General features: G+C 36.2%; 2 protein-coding genes across 2 annotated transcripts; one reads left to right on the top strand and one right to left on the bottom strand.

The window, feature by feature from the left end:
- Positions 1 to 9,205: 9,205 nt before the first annotated feature.
- LOC113326321 (cytochrome P450 76A1-like) lies at positions 9,206 to 10,636 on the bottom strand. The gene is made up of 3 exons (XM_026574072.1): positions 10,423 to 10,636; positions 10,099 to 10,274; positions 9,206 to 9,511 (listed from the first exon to the last, which is right to left on the bottom strand). The coding sequence occupies exons 1-3, from the start codon at positions 10,634 to 10,636 to the stop codon at positions 9,206 to 9,208; spliced, it is 696 nt and encodes a 231-aa protein (XP_026429857.1).
- A 2,700-nt stretch (positions 10,637 to 13,336) lies between these two features.
- Positions 13,337 to 15,214, top strand: LOC113326706. Its single transcript, XM_026574381.1, has 2 exons — positions 13,337 to 13,463; positions 14,844 to 15,214. The coding sequence occupies exons 1-2, from the start codon at positions 13,397 to 13,399 to the stop codon at positions 15,095 to 15,097; spliced, it is 321 nt and encodes a 106-aa protein (XP_026430166.1). The 5' UTR covers positions 13,337 to 13,396; the 3' UTR covers positions 15,098 to 15,214.
- The last annotated feature ends 365 nt before the right edge of the window (positions 15,215 to 15,579 follow it).

The raw sequence follows: 15,579 nt of genomic DNA, 5'->3' as shown, positions 1-15,579 counted from the left end.
TATTTGAAATAAATTTGGGTCATCCCTTATCTTAGTCTTTTTTTAATACCAAAAAACCCTTTTTAAGTAAATCATTGTTAGTGTAATGATTATTTAGTGTTAGTATAATAATTAATTAGTGATTAGTGAGTTAGTAATAAGATAGTTTTATCAAAATTAAAATTATTAAGAGAAAGAAGAAGAAAAGATGAAGATGAGGGTTTTGGAAGAAAAAAATTAGATCTTTTTTTTTAAGAGCCACAACACGAGTATGATGTTTTGGATATTTACGGATACTTCAAATTTAATTATTGGTCCTTGAATTGGCCAAAACATTCCTATAAATGAACAATTTATAAAAGTTCGGCTACAACATCTGAAGAACAAGTAGCCGAACTCATCTGCAAGTGTAGTTCGGCTAATGTTTCTGAAAATACAGGTAGCCGAACTCAGCTTTAATGGAGTTTTTTCTTTCAGAGAAAAGTTCGGTTAGGAGAAAAAATTTGCGACGTAACCGAACTATTTGCTACGTAACCGAACTTTTTGCGACGTAACCGAATTTTTTGTGATGTAACCAAACTTTTCATGAATTTTTTTTTTACAATGAAACCGAACTTTTTGTGACGTAACCGAACTTTTTGTGACATAACCGAGCTTTTTGTGACGTAACCGAACTTTTTGCGACATAGCCGAACCATTTTTCTCTGAAGAAAAACCTCCATTAAAGTTGAGTTCGGCTAGTTTGACAAAGTTTTTCACATAATTCCTAACCGAACTTCTCTCTGCAACTTCCATTTTCAACTCATTTTTATGATTACTTCTCATTTTTTCAACCAAAAACGAATAGCAAGAAATCGGTTTATGAGAATGTATTTGTTAATGATTTAAATTAAGCTATATATATATATATATAGGTGATGTTGGTTGGTGGTGGTGGTAGTCGGAGGTGGTAGGTGGTGGGCGGCGGTGGTGGACGACGGTGGTGGGAAGAGGTGGTGGTTATACATATGTGGTTATTAGATTGGTTTTAAATTAAATTAGGTTAAGGATAGGTTAGTCATTTTCGCACTCTAGGACACCCCTTAAAAATGCGGGTTAGATGTTCCTATCACTTAGTAATCCTCCACCAAAATGGGCTAGTGCCCAAAAAATCGTTCTTCTGAAACTAGTTGTGTGCTTATGTATCCTTAGAACTTGGCAGATATGTAGGGGAAGATGTTGGGCTTGAGCTCCAACTTAGCCCAAAGTAAAAAAAAAAGACCCAACCTAAAAGTTTTTATCATTACACGCCTAGGGTTTTAATACCAAAACAACATTCTTTTGCTTCTCCTTTTTTGTGCAGCCGTCTCATGTATTTTCTTTTCCCCTGTCTTCTTCCCTTTGTCTTTCTCTGCTTTCTATTCCCCTTTCTTCCTCTCTATTTTCCCGTGTAATTGTATCGGAACGTTTTCCACCGAATAGGAGCGCGTTTCTCTCATGTTAGGAGCACGTTCCCATCACAAATATCAGTGAGGAGGGCAAAATCGCGATACTTAGTGAGATTCGTGATGTATTTGGAAGTTCCTGAATATTAAGGCTCCAACTATTCCGAATATGAATCCACGAGAAGAGAATCACTCAATTCAACAAAATTTCATTACTAGAATCACAAGTAATCCCTATGAAAGCAATTACCACAATCACTTCAATCATTGCAATCATTACAATCACTACAATCAAAGCAATCACTACAAACACTAGAAATATCAAATTACATCTCATCTTAAGGAAATACCAAAATAAGCCGCAACTTTATTTCTTCTAGTTGCTCAGGAATGCTCATTCAACCAACAAAGAATCTGAATCTCATCAAAGCTTCCTATAAGGAGTCTTGTGAAGAAATTCTTAAGCCACCTAAAAAGAAATTTACAAGTTTCATCCCTTGTATGATGTTGCCTAGACTCAGGTAGTCTCGTTGGAATCAGATTTTAAATCAATCTCCTATAGGTCTACAACTTAGTTATAACCTCAAAAAGATTTGAATGTTTCAGAGATCATTACAGACTATTCAAACCATTTTCTGAGAAAGTTAAAGATAAAACATTACAATTGAATACCTTTCATCATATATAACCAAGATAAACACAATCCCAAATGGATTTCAAAAACAAACACTATCCAGACCCAAGATAATCCAAATTCCAAAATAATTCAAGTCTCATAAAAAAAATAAGATATTGTGTGTTCTTCGCCTGCTCATGAAAATAAAAAGCTTCAGATTGGTTGCAACCTAATCAAACCTACTTCAACAAAGTATTACTCAGGGGAAGAGTCAAGAATTATGAGATGGGGTGAATTTTTTTTTATGGGGTGTAACAAATATTTTTAGGGGTGCAAAGAACCAAAAATAGGCTTATATTATATATAGAATTTTTTTTTTTTGTTGGGCCTAAAATAGGCTTTGGAGCCAGTTGGGCAGGGAATGCAACTGCAAACCCTTGCAATGTACTGGCTCCGTCCCTGGTATTACTCATGGAATTTGAATAAGTAAGGATGATTAAAACGGCTCCTGGTCCTGCTTTCAATTGGAGCTCTTGCCTCCCCATACTATGTTAAGCACTCGTGTACTGCGAATCACAATCACAGAATTTCCACCTGTGTGGTCCACATTGCAACCATCATTGGGAAATATGGGTACTGCATTATTAGTTGGTACAGAATTAGGAGTTGGTGTTTTACCATGAGGGGATGGAACTGGAAAGGGTACAACATCCTCTGCAGTAACTGGAAACGGATGTGGATTTGCAACTTCACCTGATGTTCCAATTTCGGCTGCCATAGTTTCTGCTGCATTAGTTCCTATGGGTTCTTCTCCTTCTGGTGTACTTGCTCCTTCAGCTGCATTATTCCTTCGTGTTAGCCAATATGTTATTGGAGATGCGTCAACAGGATATCAAGATTTTACTGACAATGAGGACAAATTGAGATATGTATGTGAGATCCACAAGCAGTCCAACACGAAGAAGTGTGGGTTTAATTTTACCAGCCATTTCTTCTAACTGGAAACTAAACTCTTGGTCGGTTCGACGTCTCTAGGCGGCGTCCGCTAATGTAATTTTAAGTTGTCGTAGAAAGTGGTAGTAAAGTTCATTCACTCAGACTTGTCGAGATTGATTTTTATATTTCGTGTGGATGATGATAATTTGGCATCGTACATGTAACATTTAGTTGGCTTATTTATTATTCTGTAAGAACCCTCAAGCTCGTCAACGCCATTAGACCAGTCAAGAGACGATTTAACCACTAATGACTCGATTAGTTAATGTAAATTTTAATTAATAGAAACTAGTCTAACAACAATCTAGATACAAAATTAGTAACACTCAATAGATATCGAAAAGTTGTGCAAAATGGACAACTCGAACGTGTCATCCGGATACTGTACGAAAAAGATATCATCAGTTTTGTATGAAGGGAAAAATAGTCTTTTAGTATTCACACCAACCTGGCTGCCCTTATCCAACCTTCTGGGCGCCTTAGTAAACTCTTTTGGTCTTATCTTCACCAGATAGAAAAGAAACTCATTTGTCCTTTCTCCTTCCCTTTTCTTCTTCTTTCTTGTTCTTCCATGTTCTTCTCTTATCCCCTCTGGTAATCTTAATTTCGAAGATTTAAGCGTGATTTCTGTACGAGCGATTCATCTTAACTTTAGTATCATGCTGTATTGTGGGAGAAGGTGATGCTGCTGCTGTCGATTGGGTTTTGGAAGAAGCGAAAAAGGGTAAACTAATCTAGGGTTTCGAATTGATCAATGTTAATTGTGGTGTAGATGGTTCTATAAGGTTTATTTTAGTTTCTCTAGGAAATTAATTTCACAGGTATTTCAACTTAACACAATTGTCATTCATCTTGGAGTTGAATTGTCATTCATACTGGACATGGGCTTGGGTGGCCATCCCAAGCCCGGTTTCCAACCAAAGTTTAGCATGTGCCATGTGGTGATATGCCATAAAGGGGAAATTAGGCTAAGGCCAAAATATTTTTGGGTTTCAATAACACCCATAATTATATGAAATTTTAAAAAATCTCTGCATAACGGGTTATGTATCCTAACTTTTCAGGGGTATAATTGGCAAGCAAATTAAAATATAACATATCTAAAAAACCGCACCATAGAATTTTACGAATTTTATATCGTTGGAAAGCTTATAGAGAGAGATACACAACGAGTACAAACAACAATATCAAACTTTTGTTTTTCACGAAAAAATTGGAGGTGATCATCATTTTAGTAAAATTTTTCGAAAACTTGATACATAACCATTATGCAGCTAGGGATGGCCATTTGCACCAACCAAACCCATCCCCGTGGGTACTCTCCCTGTTTTGGTAGGGTTTTACCCGTACAAATGGGGATGGGGTTGGGTATGGGTAATACCCGAAACATAAGCTACGGGGATGGGGTGGGGACGGGATTCAAGGTCCTCGCCCCATCCCCGCCCCGTAGCTTTCATATTACAAGGGTTTAGACTTCTATGCATGAATTTGTATCGAATTTTTATAATTCTACCATTTAGTGGGGCTTTCTTTCATTTATTATATTCTTGATCGTTCTTTTATATTCATCAATTTCGCTTCTTTGTGGTGATCAGACACATTCTCTAAAAGTTAAAATAGTGAAAATTATACTATAATGAAAGGTAGTGTAATGGTTAACATGGCCGAAGATAGAATGAGAAAGGAAAAAATAGAAAAACTAATAAGTCATCTAAATATTCTTTTGTTCATTTTAAGATGAATTTCTGTATCTAAAATTTTAGATTTATGTATTAACACTGTGTTACGGGTAACCAATGGGAAACCCGCCCCATACCCGCCATGCCCCAATTCATGTAGGTAACGGGACGGGTATGGGTATTGTTTTTTACGAACGGGGCAGTGACTGGGATTGGCATACCTGCCCCGTACCATCCCCATGGCCATCCTATATGCATCTACTATAAAAGATGCATAACACATTATGCAAACACAACAAAAAGATGCATAAAATGTTATGCAACCATATTTTGGTTCATGCATTTTATAATTTAGTTATGCAACCACTAAAACGATATATACGCCTAAAAAAATAACATCACAAAAAATAAAAGACGCATAACGAATTATGCAATAATTTTCTCGATTACATAACAAGTTATGCATCCATTGTTTTGGTTAATTTCAGTGCTTACAAAAAAGTTGATGCATAATGCGTTATGCAACCATTTTTTTGGATGCATATCAAGTTATGCATCAATTTTTTTTTTTATTTCAGTGCTTACAAAAAAGTGGTTGCATAATGCTTTATGCATCCATTTTACGACGGCATAACATGTTATGAAGATATTATTGTAGGTGCATGAAAAGTTATGCAGTCTTTTTTTTTTGTTGGTTTCAATAGTAGCAAAAAAGTTGTTGCATAACGTGTTATGCAACCGTTTTCTGGACTGCATAACAAGTTATGCATCCATTTTCATTGCCGCATAACAAATTATTCAAGCATTATGACCAACACCAACACCAATACATTCGTAGCATCCCAACCAACAACGTCAACTCCTCAAAATCAGCTTATCCAACCATTATCCTCCATCCGTAGCTTCCCAATCCACTATTACCAGTTTTCTAAATCCAGACCATCTGAATCCACTATATCACCTGCAAACACCCATTGCAAACCAACCAATCCTACACATATATCTATATCACCTGCAAACACCCATTGCAAACCAACCAATCCACTATATCACCTGCCACTCACACGCTTGGTCACACTTCAGTCGTAACACCTTTAGTATGTGTGCCTGCCATTCACATGCTTGATAGATTTTCCCACCCACAACAAACCGAACTAGAGGATGTTTCCTCCACCTCCTTATCCTTAGGTACTTCTCTTCTCTCTCGACCATTCATTCATTTTTGTTCTTCTCTTCTTCTCTCTTGCAGTTCCTTCTGCTCTCGTTTCTCTTTTTCTCTTCTTCTATCTGGCGATTCTGAGAAGTGAAAATTGATTATAGAAAAACAGAGAATGAATCTGTATAGATGATGAGGGTGATGGTATAATTATTGATGTACGAAGGAGAATAAGTAGGAATTTTAGGTTCTCTGAGAGAGTTGATGAATCAGGTAGAGAGTTAGGGTTAGGGTTTATTCTTGAGGTGAAGAAATCATGAAAAGATGATGGATCTGTTGAGAACCTCGGTGATTCATGGTGGTGTTGTTAAATCAAGTGTTGATTCAACTCAGCAGAAATGGTAAGTTGATTTAGGGTTTCTCAAATTAACTATGAGTTCTGTGTAATTGATGTATAAATTGAATAATCTGTAAGGGTTTTTTCTTGATTGAAGTATGGATGGATGTTTAGGGTTCATTTTTGGATTTCACACGGAATTAGGGTTTACTCTTAGTTTTTCCCCAAACTAGGAACTAGGGTTTCTTGTGTTTAGGATTACAAAAGGAACAATTGAGTATGGTGATATAGTTGAATCGATTATATTATTTTTAAGTTCCAAAAATTAGTATTTCCGTTAGAGGACAAAATTATGTTCATAAAAGAAAAAAAAATGCAGAGTTGATTGATATGGGTGTATCACTTCCTGAGGTTAATGAGAAGACCATCATTCAGTTTTCATTTTAGTTTTTGTTGTGGTTACTAATGCAGTCTCTCCCCGCATCGACGCAGATAAGGAAACAAGCGCTGATAGATGCCGTTAGAACTGCATATAAGGACTCAGGTGTACCATTTTCCAAGGTTAGAGTTTTTCAAGACTTCCAAGTATTATATGTACTTGAGTACTGAATACTGATTGTAGTATGACGATTTTTAGAAACTAGATGTTCTTTCAAATGATATATTTGCTAAGGCTCTGACAAGCAGTGGAAGAAAAATAAGTCTTCGAGAACTATTGAGTTATATTTGACGGTGGTGTTCAATAGATTTGCAATTAGACTATCTAGGTACGAGGAGGAGGAGCAGTTGAAAAAGAAGGTACTTCACACTATGCTCCGACCAAATTGCTTGTCATGGCCTTTGTTTTTGTTTCAGAATTGTTAACCTGAAAGTGTTGTTTGGGTCTATCTTGTTACCATATGCATCACCCAAGTGTTTTAAGTCATCTTCTTTGTTTATCCACTCCATTGCTCTAGGGAGGGATTGCCGGTGATAGACAGTGTGTAGTCCCTTCTTTAGGATTTGGTTTTAGTGCGCAACAGATATGTAAAGTTATCCTAGACAACACCTTAACCTTCCTGCTCATAAGGTCTACAAATTGTTCTGTAGGGAATAAATTTCTTGTTCTATTTTTAATTTCAGTTTTTTTAACATATTTTTCTTTTTGTTGTTCAGGTAATGGTTGGAATTGTTCGTTGTGAAGAGATTGCTAATGAAAAGCTCAGTCACTTGACCTCAGATGAGGTATCTATGTATCTTCAATTTCAAATCCATAGATTCTTATAGAGTTACTTAGAATGATTGTTTTGTACACGATCCAATTTTATTGATGTGACCAGGGTTGGTTGGAACTGGATGAAGCTGTTCAAGCTGGCTTTGTGTCAGGCTTCGGAGAAAAACTCAGCTCTATGTAGTATCTGGAAGTATCTGCAAGTATTGAGTAAGCTTCTATGTAGTATCTGAGCTGAACTTATAGTGTTTTTAGTGAAAATGAACTGAACTTGGTCTATGTATTCCATTTGGTATTTGAAGAATTTGTTTTCTTTTTTGATGTGAATTGAGTGAATATGTGTGAATTGATTGAATGTTAATATGAATTGATTGAGAAACTATTGTTGAATTTGGAGGGATGGAATAGAAATGTAGGCAGGTTATTTATGTTTCCGACATGTATTTCCGGCAGAACATTTTTTGCCGGTCAATATTGGTCATCATTGACTAATTTTGACTAGGTCCATGTTTATCGGCAGTAATTTTTTTGCTGTTACTAAAAAATTCGTAACGACTGCAAGCTGTTTCAAACTGCCACGTAGTAACGACTCTGGCATGTTAATAATGTGCCACGTAGTAACGGTTGGAGGATGTTACGACCACGTTGTTACAAATATATTCGTAACGGCTCTGATCTTTTACCACGTGTAAAATTTGTGACGGCCTTCACCTGTTACTAGAGCCGTTACAACCGAATTTTTTAACGGCCCCATTGCCGTTACAAAAAAAAATGTAACACCCACTTTTGCAACATGCAAGAGCCGTTACAACCCGTTTTAGTAACGACTCAGTTCTGTTACGAATCCAGGAATTTGGTGTAGTGACACAATGAAACCCATAATTCATAATCCATCGAACATTCTAAATCTTCCCCAAAATTTTCAATCTATCTCCATGTTCAACAGCAACAACACCAACACAACTCAGTTAAGAAACCCAATAAACTCGATCAACAGTAACATCTTTACACCAACAATCGAACTCACTGTATCACCAAGTCTATTTCTGCAATTCAATTTCTTCTCCAATTCAGACCTGCAATTACTCAATTTCATCACAGATCCGATCAAATCTTCATCCCCTAATTTGTTATCTGTCATACCCTAATCCTTGCCATCGACTCAAACCAATTTCTTCACTCGAATTTCTTGATAACATCAACCTAAATTTCGATTTAATCCAACCCCTAAATCATCTGCCATTTCTCAGATATCAGCAGCAAAAGTTCTTTTCGACTTCAAACTGAAGCTTCTTCTGCAAATCAAACCCAACACAGATCCTAAGATTCAAGAGTTGAAATCGATAGAACTTGAAAGAAATCTGAATTACTCTTTTCAAAGAAAATCAAAAGCATGTTCTTGTTCTCCTCTCACACCTCCATCTGGTTTTCTAAATATCTCATCTCTCTCAGCTAAGGAAACAAATGTCACGATAAACTTAATTTTAAGAAATATGGGTCTGCTGATAACTTTATCACGCATGAAGTTTTCTGGGCGTGTGTTTCTCGATGAAGAAAATCTGAAAAACTTTTTTGTCAATAGTTATGACGTGCCATAAACATGTTGGCACAACCCAGTTTACACCTCTTTAAGGCGTTAAAATCCGGTACTTCAAACAACCCATAGATTAAGATAATGAAAATGAAAAAGAAACGGTAAAACAAATCCTAAAATTGTAGGTTACTGATCGGACTTCCACTTTGCATCATAATTGTAGGATAACAATAAAAATAAAAGAAAAAGGTTGGCATCATAATTTTATTAGATGTCACACTGCAAGAGGCGATGCTCTTGGTATTATTCTTAGAGGAGTGGACTTCTTCAATGACATCTCTATTTTTCCATTCATGTTTATGGATTCAGGAGCGACGCCATTCTCAAGGGTCCAATCGAAAGATTGGAGCAATGATCCAACCAACATGGGAAGAATTTGATGGACCATTGAGAGGCCAGGAAACATACGTCTTCCAGCGCCAAACGGTAAGAACCGAGAATGTATTCCACGGTAATCAGTAGTATCTCCTAAGAAACGATCTGGATTAGACGAGAATGGATTATCCCATGAAGCTGAATCCTTTCCAATGCCCCAAGTATTAACTTACACCGCCGTGCCCTTAGGCTAACCCCTATGGGCTAGATATCTAGCTGCTAGATTGGTCATCCACGTCAGCTAGGGAAACCTCCCAAGTCCTATGGCATGGCGAATCTAGCAGCGAAACGCTGAATTGTACAACGTCAAGGTGAAAGATGAACCGAACAATGCTTGACTTATTTATTTTTTGTGCGGGGAAGCGCTGAATAGTCCAGCGTCCTGGGAACGATGAATAGTGCAGCGCTGATGCCCTGGAATATTCCCAAAACGCTGAATATCGTTCAACGTTTGGACCACTTTTTGAGTGCTGAATCATTCAGCGTTTCAATCTCGCTGCTAGTTGAATTGCAAGCAGTTGTTAGGAGAGAGAAGTATCCAGAAGTAGTGTTAACTTTTTTCCCATACTTTTTTCTTGATTTGCAATACTTTTTGGCCAATCTAGCAGTTCAATCTAGCCCATAGAGATTAGCCTTAGGTATAATATACCCCTTCAGTTCAGTGTCTTTAACAGTAGTTCGTGGAATTAGTAAAGGATCCACTAGATTTAATCTCATTGCTTCTTTAATTACCGCACCAAGATAAGGTAAACTTCCAATATCACTTTCTTCAATATTTCTGTTATATCCAACAACATGGGAAATCTCATCTCTGTCCTTCCAGCTCATTACCTCTCGATTGCGAGCAACTTCTGTCATTACCCATTCTACGGTAGACACTGTTGTGTCGGTTCCTCCGCTAATTGCTTCTTGAATAAAATTAGAAAAGTATATTAGCAACGGTATGTAAGATTGATTAATAGTAAGCAGATTTTCTTTATAAGTATTTTGTGCGTTCTTGAATAATTAATTAATTACAAGAAAAGTGCAATAGCAAATTCGTTTCAGATTATATACCATCCAATTCTGCAAGTTTGTTCCAATATATGAATTTACTCACCATTATAAACGAATTAATGTGTTTGTCTGACATTTTCCATGGTTCATCTTTGCCACTGCCTTCAAAATCCATCAATAAATCCCAAAAATCCTTCTCCTCGTTATTGCGTGTAGCAACATCCCTGCTTTTTCGCTCCTTTGAAAACTCATCAATAATATTTTTCAAATGCATCGACTGCCTTCCTCGTTCTGTTGTCCAAATTCTGTGGATCTAACTTTTGTAATATTTTGTAATTCATAATAGGATTCGGTTGATAATGTCTTAGTAAACTTTGCTTCACATGTTCGAAGCATAGTCTACCAATGTGTTGCAGGGTAGAAGTAAGAATGTTCGGCAAATCTTGCATTATGCATTTGTTGGATTCTTTATAAGGAAATCAACGAAAGGGTTTTTGGAGGTCGTCAGAAAGATGCGCAAGAAAGCATTGATTTGGTTAAGAAATTGGTAGTCTTATGGTCTTGTGACAACGATACTTTTAAGTACGTTGACCCTAGTTTAATTTGGAGCAATTGGGACACTCTAATGTGTATGTAGTCTTCTCTGTATTGACCTTCGTTTAATCCTTGGTTTTCTCTTTTTTATTTTTAATATACCTTCTCTTGGAAAAGAAAAAATCCGAGTTGGAGAAATATACCGAACTTATCCTAGTTAGTGAGTCTATTACTATTTTTACTCTCCTCATATCACATTTTGCTCTCCCTCTGGCAAAAATCCAGAATAAACCCATGCCCCGAGAATACAATTTTAGCCGAACAGAGTTACAAAGATGAGTTTAGATTAGAGATTCTGTTGTATAATGTGATGAGCTGAGATGAGTCCGTTTTTATTGAGCCCTGATTTTGGGCAAACTGAAATCTTACTAGGCATACTGCATAAAGACAAAAAAAGGTTGTGAAATAGCAAAATCAGATTACCCCTTAACCCATTTTTTTTGATGGAAAATCTGCCGTTTACGTATTAGTGTTAGTAATATTGATTAGTGATTGAATATTTTGTTTAGTGATTAAGATAATTTTCAGAATTATAAAGGTTGTTTAGATGATTTTTTGGATCATGGTTCGGGGAAACAAGTTGAGGTTCGGCTCACATCTATGAGCCGAATCTACCAATTGATGAACGGTTCGGCTCACTGAATCTGTTTACCGCATGCGCCGAACCTATAATTTTCAATTCCAACCATTTTGATAGACACTAGTTCGACTTATATGAAAGTTTCATAGTAAGCCGAACAACATTCTGAATAGCCCGGAAAAAAATAATTACTGGTTCGGCTTATATTTCGAAAACCGTATGAGCCGAACATCAATTTGTTATTTTTTTGGGTTAAAATATTGTTATTGTTTCGGCACATATTGAGAATATCGTAATAGCCGAATCTCGTAAATGTGCTAGGTTCGACACATATTATGATTATCGAATATGCATCTCTATCTGTGACTAGGTTCGGCTTGGAATTTCATGCCGAACTGTTCATATACACTTACAGGAAGCTTTTGTGAAGAACAGTTCGGCTAAAAACGCAACTCAATTTTGAGCCGAACCCAACACTATAACCGTCATTTAATCGATGAAAAACAACAAATAGGAGATTGGGTTTGTAAAACTTACTTTCTTATCCTCATTTCGGAGTTGGAGATGCAGTTGGTTCAATTTCTGGTTCAATTGGTGGTTGATTTTCAGTTTCTACACCTTCATCTTCAATTGGTTCTTCTTCTTCAATTGATGGATTAGAAGATGATTTGGTTTGCCTAGTCCCTGCTTTTCTTTGTACGAGTCATTATGTGGTTGAGTTTAATCGACGATCAAATTTTTACGAATCGACAATTAATAACGATGATGAATTTTTTTTTTCACAGGAGGGGGAAGAGTTCGGCTAGAGGAGGAGGAAGAAGAAGTGATGTTAAGGGAAACTGATTTTGATTTTTTAGAAAACTGATTTTAGATTTTTGTATTGAGAGTATATAGGTAATTGAACCCCATAGAATACCCCTTATAAAATTACCCAAGATGGGACTATTGTTTTATATGCCTAGAAAGATTTATGTAATGCCCAAAATCAGGGTTCTTTTTATTCTTTTGAGTCTATAGATTTTACAGACAAATGGGCTAAAACTGAGAGGAGACGGGGTGGAGGCGTTTATGACTGTGCTCAATGCTGCATATAAGTTGTTGGCCTAAAATCTATTGTTGGGAATGTATAACCTAACTGGCTAACAACTCGCTCATCTAGATCTGGATACGGTCAGTGCTACGACGTTTTTACTGGTAGGTGCTAAAAAACTTAAAATCATGGATGAGCCATTACCAAAAACGTACTAATACTTTATCTCACGATGCACGTCTTCAAATCATAACTAGAATAGATGTCTAAAAGATAATATCTTCAACAATAAAAACAACTGTCTTGATTTCATTCCGGTTGAGCATAAATTGATTTTGGCAGTTGAATGCGAATATATGACAGCCATTTATTAGCAGGGACGGAGGCGTAGAGGATTATTTTTTTGGTGTAGACGATCCCGGATTTTTCGGATGCTACCTCTCCAATTTGACTTTTTAACGGAAATTAAGAAATAAGTTGGGATTCTTTAGAATTTAGTTAAACAGTAATGTTACCGGTTTAAGCAATTTATATCTTGGGATGATTTCTAAACACTCTTGTTAATTGCCAATTTAACATATATTAGCGTTTAATGACTATATATCACGTGTACGTTTATCTATTAGCTAACCGACGTATGGATACCACCACCATCAACGGATCGACGATATTATATTTCAAGGCTGGTGACATCCTCTAACATAAACAATTATTATCATAGGTTTAACCAAATGGAGCTAGCATGCTATAAATAGAAGGTAGTATTGGTTATTAATCTTCATCCACAACAATCTCAAGCATTAGCAAAACCTTGCTCAGTATCCATTGTAATGTCTGCTAGTAAGACTTCATTGGTGCTCTTTCTCTTTGCCTTAATCGCTATTTCCGAAAATCTGCGTAAGTATACACTATTAAGTTCTCTATGAATTTTCTATATATGGTTGTTGTTGTTGTTATTTATTTATTTTTGATTAGGGATCGCGTAAGTTCTTTTTATCCTCTTATACGTTTTCATATAAAGTGTTACTCTAATACAGCACATTAATATTTTAGTAGTAGTAGTCATTTTCTGATCAACGATAAATGAGTGCGTCCGAAGTTTAGGGTCTAGTTATGATCTGGGTCGTGAAGGATGTCGTCGATACAATAAAATCATAGACTGACTTTAACAGTCTAGTTTGTTTACTAAAGTAACCTTATGAAATAATGATGAACTGACATTATTGGGCCGACCACAAGGAGGCCTTCTATAGGATCGCTTATTTATTAATTATCAGTCACAATTTTGTTCAATTTAGTTTCCAATTTTTTTTAAAATTTTTATCACAATTTGATCAAATTGGAAGGCAATTGATCATTCTTTTTCAAAACTGATTTGTTCATCATGAATTTACAGTTCCTAATTCTTGTTACACTCATCAATTCGATGAAAACATGTCGATTTGATCATCAATTGATTGAAATTAAAATAACTCAAAAACCGTGGTGTAATCACCTTTTTTTTCAGTTTCATCCAATTCGATCGAAAATGATCATTTTTTTTTATCACAATTGATTTAGTAATCAAAGAATGCAAGTTCCCAATTGATTTTAAAATCCATCAATTCGTTCAAAATCAATAGATTTCGTACTCAATTGCTTTATATTAAATCCAAACTGAAAATCGTGGCGTAAAAATTAAATGAGAACATGCATTCGTCACACTTGTATCTGTTGCAATTTTATTTAACCGTCATAAAATAGAATTGAACTTCTTTTTTGTAACGGTGATCGTTTGAATTTTTCGGTTGGCCTCCCACCGTGTCAACGGTCTCTAGTATCTTAACACAGTCAACCACTTAACCGGGTGTAATTGATGAGGCAACATCTCTTTTCCCCTGATTTAGCTGTCTGATTGGCTCCAAAGTTCTTGTTAGGTTATTCCTTGTTTGCTAGTTCATATTATGAATTAGGGTATGGTACTGGTAGCTACAGATGGGTGTGATATGGTGGTGGTGGTAACTACATATGGGTATGAGATGGTGGTGGCAAGTAAGAACTAGCAATTAACGACCCTAACCTTCTAGGATACTAATTGGAAGAAAGATTAAAGTTTCCTAACAGGAGCGTATGAGAAGATAGAAGAGGGGGAGAGTTATTTTATGAGAATATCCAAACTGATGATCAGGGTGCTTGCAATATTTTCAAAGTGCACTAACCGTTTTTTAATTAGATCTCAAACATCCGACCCTTTTATAAAATATCTCTAAGCATATTGTTGTGTATATTTGTACGCAGAGATGGTATCAGCTTTAGGTCTTGTGATTGAGGTATCAGCTCTGGGTCTTAAATGCGGTGGTGAAGCACTAGTGATAGTCAAACTACCTCCAGGAGATTCATGCGCGGCTGTTATTCCTCTGCACCCACAGTACTGTGATAATCATTGTCAAAATGCATGCCCAGTAGGCCTCAAATTGGGCGTTGCCCCATGCGTGGATAATCTCATTTCAGTCGGATATGCATATTGCGGATGTTGCTGCATTCCTATATAATAGACGGAGGAGAAGCAGTACGGTACTACCGCAAACTTGTCCGATCCATCACAGCCTCAAACGAAGCCATTCAGTACGGTCTTACTAAGTGTTGTTTTATCATTTTCTATTAAATAAAAGCAGTATATTTAGTTAACTACTCTAATGTAGCTAATTAGATATTATAAGCTGCTAGTTATTAGGAAAATTGTACTACAATTTGTGAAACTCTTATCCTACTAGATTATTACTACGTACTTCATGCATGTATCAGTTGTACACATTGCAGTTCGTAGTATAAATCAAATGTATTTGTTTGAAAAATTGCAATGTTAAGAGAAGTTATTTATTTTAGTTTGATGAAGGCTTATACAGATACAGAAAACTGAAAAATCATCAATTGATACTGAAAGAAAATAAAACAAAACCAAAAAGCAACTAAAGACGCATGTTGTAAAAACACTGAAATGAAAACAGCACAAAATCGCTCTCTCTCTCTCTTG

Source organism: Papaver somniferum, unplaced genomic scaffold (assembly GCF_003573695.1).
Source record: "Papaver somniferum cultivar HN1 unplaced genomic scaffold, ASM357369v1 unplaced-scaffold_10, whole genome shotgun sequence".
Lineage (NCBI taxonomy): Eukaryota > Viridiplantae > Streptophyta > Magnoliopsida > Ranunculales > Papaveraceae > Papaver > Papaver somniferum.
The sequence above is the reverse complement of the archived record's forward strand: the minus strand, read 5'-3'. Positions and strand labels throughout refer to the sequence as shown.